This window comes from Procambarus clarkii, chromosome 35 (genome assembly GCF_040958095.1).
Source record: "Procambarus clarkii isolate CNS0578487 chromosome 35, FALCON_Pclarkii_2.0, whole genome shotgun sequence".
NCBI classification, from domain to species: Eukaryota; Metazoa; Arthropoda; class Malacostraca; order Decapoda; family Cambaridae; genus Procambarus; species Procambarus clarkii.
Window position 1 is genome coordinate 28,283,806 of NC_091184.1, and position 6,000 is coordinate 28,289,805.

Consider the following 6,000-nt stretch of genomic DNA (forward strand, 5'->3'; position numbering starts at 1 on the left):
ATTATCCACCACAGTACACTCATGGATACAAGGTTTATCTTTTTCAATGTTAAAAGTTAAAATACATTTTCCCAGAACGTCAAAGTGTTGACCATTGACAGCTGTTAATTGTGCACCCCCTTCCTTAAGGCGCACCTGACTGAAGGTCCTAAATGAGTCCATCTTAATGATGGTTACCTGACTACCAGTGTCCAGGAATGCAGTCAACCTCTTCCCGCACACCCTCACTTCAAAAGTGGGCCGCCCTTCCTCCTTGGGGGCCTTATCTCATATTTCCTCATTACTATTGGGGCAGTCATCTCGTTTGTGGCCTCGTCCGCCACAACTCCAACACCTGGGGTCATAGGTGTAGTACCAGTGAGGAGGCGGACCTGCTCTATGGTGCCCTCCCCTCTGGTTGCTAGAAGAGTTACCTACACTCTCCTTAACACGATGCGAATTGTTCGTATCTACCGCTTGGACATAAGAGGATTGTCTAGTTTCAGTTGTATCCTTACACTGCCCCTGAATGTTTTGTAAGTCCGTAGCGTACTCTATTAAACTATAGTAATCCATCGTTACACTTGCAGCCGAAACGTGAGCTCCAAGTGTCCCGGGGATTGACATACACAACAGTTGTTTAGCCTTCTGACTAATTCTCAGGTCATCGTATCCTAATTCATGCCTCAAGTCACGCACTCTACGCAATATGCCAGTTCCAAAGTCTTTGAGAGTTTCGTTTGAGCCTCGTTTTAAACTAGCTAAATACCTATTAGCTGTTTCCTCTGTTATTTTCTCTTTATATCGTCTCTTAATTGCTAACACAAACTCTGGCCATGTTTGCAAATATTGAAACTCTTGGTCCTGCATTATTGAACCATTAGGGTCTATACACGCTCCTGCTGCTAAATTAATTTTTACCCAGTCATCCTGGGCAGCTGACAAACATGAACCTACTTGCCCTAGCCAGTCGTCTATTTTCCGGTTACGTTCCACTATATTTGTTGGTAATTCTTTGCAAATTAGTTTGGGTAACACTGGTCTAGGCAATGAGAATGATGACAATGGGGGCTGACGCATACCATGAGACGCAGGGGGCATGGAGTGTAGATGTTGGCAATGGTTAGGGAAGGGTTGGTAATGGGGAGGGAAGGGTTGGTGTAAGGTAGAGTTATAGTGATGGTCAGGTGGGGGGGAGGGTTGGGTGGGGTGGTGGTGTGAGGTAGGGGATTCTAGGGGTTGGTTCTGGGCAAGGCATGAGATGGTAGAAGAGGGTTTGGTCGTCTGACCAAGGTTGGGGTTGCGAGGGGGGAGAGGTGGGGTGGTATTGGTGGGGACAGTCACCTGACCGGACCCTTGGGTGGACCCCTGGGTAGGCGTATGTAAGCGCCCTGCCGTAAGGTTCACATATAGGGGTTCAGAGAGGCGCTTCCTAATTTCTGAGGATGGGTAAGGTGGGAGGGGGGGTGGTTGGGGAGGGGTATGTGGGGAAGGTGCAGGCCGCCGCGCCCCTGGGGTGTTGGGTTGGGAGGTCGGTCTGGGAGGAAGTGGGGGAGGGGTGATGTCATTAGGCTGCAGAGTATCAGGGGTGGACAAAGGACGGCTACCCAGCATGTGACCTGATGTGACCCCATCACCTGCACCTTGTGGATCGTCACCTGACTCTTGAACCGTGCTATCCACTTGGACAGCCTGTCTCGGCTGTATTGCTAGAAGGTTCTGTTGGCTAAGCCCTCCCTGACTCCTTAAAGCCCTATCTGAACTCATGATGCCAATAAACTACGTCTGAACGACTAGTTCACCGGACTAGCGCTGACCCAAAAATGTTGAAAAAAAAAAAAAAAAAAAATCTTTGGAACTAACAATGATTCACTGAGAACAAGACAAAAACTCACAACGTCGTTATAACTAGCCCCTTTACTTAACAAGGGTGGTAATTTCAATGTCACTTCTAAAACAAAACAAAAACGTAATTACTTTTCAATCTGCCTGCTCTTATACCAATACACAATTTCCCACGCACTATTCATTAACAATAATTCACTGATAGAAACTATTTGTACTTCCTATCGGGAAACTGTAATTACTGCTCGTATGAGCTTAACTAATAGTTACTCTTACTCCTTAAACCTACAGCCACATCACGTGACCCAGAGTGTTTTCCTAGCTTCTTCGCCGGTCGACAACTCAAAACTTTTGCCACTCCTGTGACCAGACTTCAAACGCCAGGCGTCCCTAGACGTGAGTCAACTGACACACTAGTCCACACTAGCATGCTGTACAATACCAGTACACCTCAGATTATCGCGTTCAATTGGAGTAAATCAGTCAATCGCGATAATTTGAACAGAAACACCGCTTAAAACTACTTAATAGCTACACCGAACGGCACAAGACGCGTGAGACTGAACACTGTAAAACAATGTTCACCACCGCTAAGCCACCATTGTAATGACCCTGATTGTAATACCTCGCCTTGTATCTATCTCGACCGCGCACTCCGCTACTACCACTGAGCTAACCGTGCAATCTCCGCTCTTTCTATGGTAATAACAGATGCTATACCGATCATATAAGATGTTAACACTCGGGCCGTCATACGAAGACGTAAACCAGTACACAGAGGAAGGAGAGAGAGAGGAAGAGGGAGGCAGAGCGAGAGGAGAGAGAGAGGAGAGCGAGAACGAGAGCAAGGGAGGGAGAACGAGAGCGAGTGAGGGCGAGGGAGAGTGAGACACTAGTGAGGGAGAGTGAGACAGAAAGATAGAGATAATCGTAGTCACAACCTATCGTATGAGTTACCGAGTGACGCTGCCACCACCCTGAGTTACCGGACAGGGGACCGGAGTGAGAGTCGTAGGTCTTGCAGATGGAGTAACCTACCAGGACAGGTGTAGGGGACAATTGAACGGTACAAGGATCCTGGCCTGACACTCGAATAATCCTGACCACTTGGGAACTATAGTGTACACAAGAATAAGGCGGGACACACCAACACTAACACCTCAACACGGAAGACGAACGGGGGGAGGAGTACTGAATAATTAAGAGCACTAGGTCACTAGGGCAAAGGGGACGGTAGGCCCAATATCACTAAAGCAAGGAACCATTAATACACATTTAATAACACTTAATATCTGACTTTATTTGAAATAATTAAATAAGACACTCCCTAACTATATTCCCTACTAGAGGCCAAGGGTACTGAATGAGGTGCTTTAGTACAAGAGAGCCGTACTTACTCGTATGTTGTTCCACAGTTTCCCTGGAGATGATGTTCTTTCCCAGAGTCCACAAACACCTCCCTACTGGGCTGTGCCCACTCAACTGACTCTCCTGATCTACTGCTCCTCAGCTGAACATGAGGGTTTTGCATTTGTTGTTTAGGGGTTAATCCCTGAAGATTACCATGACGGCATCAATTCTGACCTCTTTGTGATTCGATGACCGTTGACCTGACTCTATGGCTAACTTATACAGAGGTGTAACTTTTACATTGTCTGCCGTCGCCTGACTGGCGCCTGTGGGTTGTTCATCCTCCACGTGGCCTGTTCATGCTGTTATGATGTTCATGTACTATGTACTGCTCTCTTGTTACACTGCCCAGGCGACCATCTTAGACTCCAGCAACCTAACTACCGTAACAATCGTTACAGTGACAGCCACTACGGTAACCCCCGGTCACGTAACAACCAACCCTAGGCCTATCACCCCTAGACCTATCTCCAATCACCCCTAGTCTAGACTTCACAAATCCCAATAAGCTGTTAAGAGAGAAAATGAATCTGACTTAAATGGTTCTTTAAGATGGGGTCAAGTCATGGTCTTCTTCTCTCACTAATGGTGGCCACTGGCGCTTGAGCATTCAAAGGTCAGAGGTCCTGTTACTTGGAACTTGTTCCGACACCCCTGTGTCCCCTCTACTACACCTTGCTGACACCAACAACACATTGAATCAAGGTATAAAAAAAAACGCCTCTGCTGTACAACCACACGTGTCTTCATTCCAGACCTAAGAAACACACACACACACACACACACACACACACACACACACACACACACACACACACACACACACACACCGTTCTCCTAGAACTATTTACCAGAAAAAATTCACATTTCCCCCAAAGGAGAAGTGCCCAGGTGCCAAAGAGTTAGAGTTAGAGGAGGAAGGGAAAGTACCAAGAGGAAAGTACCCGAGGCAGCTCACGCGCGTGCGTGTGTACTTACCCTCTCACAAAGGCAGCGCACGCAGCTCCACACGCCGAAGGGTGGCCCCAGGTTGGGGCTCCACTCATCCCCTAGGGAGTACCGCTCCTTACCCAGACGACACTCTGTATTGGGCAGAAACACCTTTGGTTAGTACACCTTTGGTTAGTACACCTTTGGTTAGTACACCTTCACTCACCTCACACACCCAATCACCAATTACAGTCAGGTAATCAATTAAGGTTCATTAAGATCAGGATCCTGAAGGTGTGTCTTGACGGCTCTCGCCTTGACGTCTCCGTGACGTCTAAGTGACGTTGGGGGGGGGGGGGAACAGGTGAGAGAATATATATTGTATTTTAGTGCACAAAATCGTATGTTTTCATGAACAAACTCACTTGAAAATCACTCTCAAGAAAGACATGATAAAGTATACTTCATTTTTTTATTTCATAAAATATTCTTGCAAAAATAGGTGCGTCGAAACGTCGTCGTCCCTTCAACTTCTAGTGTGTGGTCTGGTCAACATAGGTGCGTTTTTTTTATGTTGATGAATATGTTGAGTTTACCTGGGCATGTTGCCACCAGGGGGGTACAGGATGATGCACGCACTCACACACACACACACTCACACTCAGCCTTAGCCAACTCCCATTCACACTAATCATCACACACCCATCACCAATACTTTGATGAAGTTCTGGCCACCTTTTGGGGCAGGCACAGGTGCCAACGCCACCCCACAGGTGCCAAAGCCACCCAACAGGTGCCAACGCCAACCCACAGGTGCCAACGCCACCCCACAGGTGCCAAAGCCACCCAACAACCCTGCTTGACAACGGTGCCAGCAGCAGTTGTTTGCAACAAATTGCCTGTTCAAGCGAGGAGTGACACGAGTTACCAGTCGGCCCTTGCGTGTGTCAAGAGACTTGTCAAGAGACTTGTCAAGCTTGTCACAGAGACCTCGTTTGTCAACGTCATGCTCGTCAGGCATGCACCTGTCATGCCGTGCCATGCTGGGCATTCATGACACCTCCCGTGACATGTTGGTGCGACATGTTGCGCTATAAATGCCTTGTTATACGGTGGTACAGTGGTTGGACTTGACAGCGCTGGCAGGGTCCATCGAGGTCAAGATGTAGATGCTCATGACAGCCCAAAGGTCGAATGACAGGTCATGACACGTGACAGGCCAACGTCATGTCATGACACGTTTATAGTGAGCCACAAGAGCTCTACAAAGCTCCACTAGAGCTCTAACAGAGCTCCACGAGAGGCCACAAATGGTGTAGTATGGAGTGGATCAGTGAGAGAGAGAGAGAGAGAGAGAGAGAGAGAGAGAGAGAGAGAGAGAGAGAGAGAGAGAGAGAGAGAGAGAGAGAGAGAGAGAGAGAGAGAGAGACAGAGACAGACACAGACAGACAGAGACATACATTTTATTATTATTAACATCTTTATTGACAAAATTAATTACAATTTTGCCTAATCTGAGGATTTTGAAAGGTCTTATTAAAGTGAGGATAATGCTGGTATTCACTGTCACGCAGGACAGAGGGTCATACACAAGACAATAGGTCTAAACTGTAGGCTGAAGCACATATATATCATGGTTACAATCAATGTTTTAATGTATGGATATGTGAAAACAACTTTCTACTGTGCACTGCCACACAAGGGCAGGGATGTGCACTGCCACACAAGGGCAGGGATGTGCACTGCCACACAAGGGCAGGGATGTGCACTGCCACACAAGGGCAGGGATGGGTTCATAAGTGATACAGCTTAGAAGTAATATAAATAAAAATTGTT

The 6,000-nt window shown here is 47.3% G+C and overlaps 1 protein-coding gene across 2 annotated transcripts in view; it reads right to left on the reverse strand.

The window, feature by feature from the left end:
* sog (short gastrulation) overlaps nt 1-6,000 on the reverse strand; it is a 277,663-nt gene that overhangs the window by 95,762 nt on the left and 175,901 nt on the right. For both annotated transcript variants that reach the window (XM_069336216.1, XM_069336218.1), the window contains exon 2: nt 4,213-4,316. In XM_069336216.1, coding sequence (XP_069192317.1) covers nt 4,213-4,316 — 104 coding nt within the window. The remainder of the gene's footprint in view (nt 1-4,212; nt 4,317-6,000) is intronic.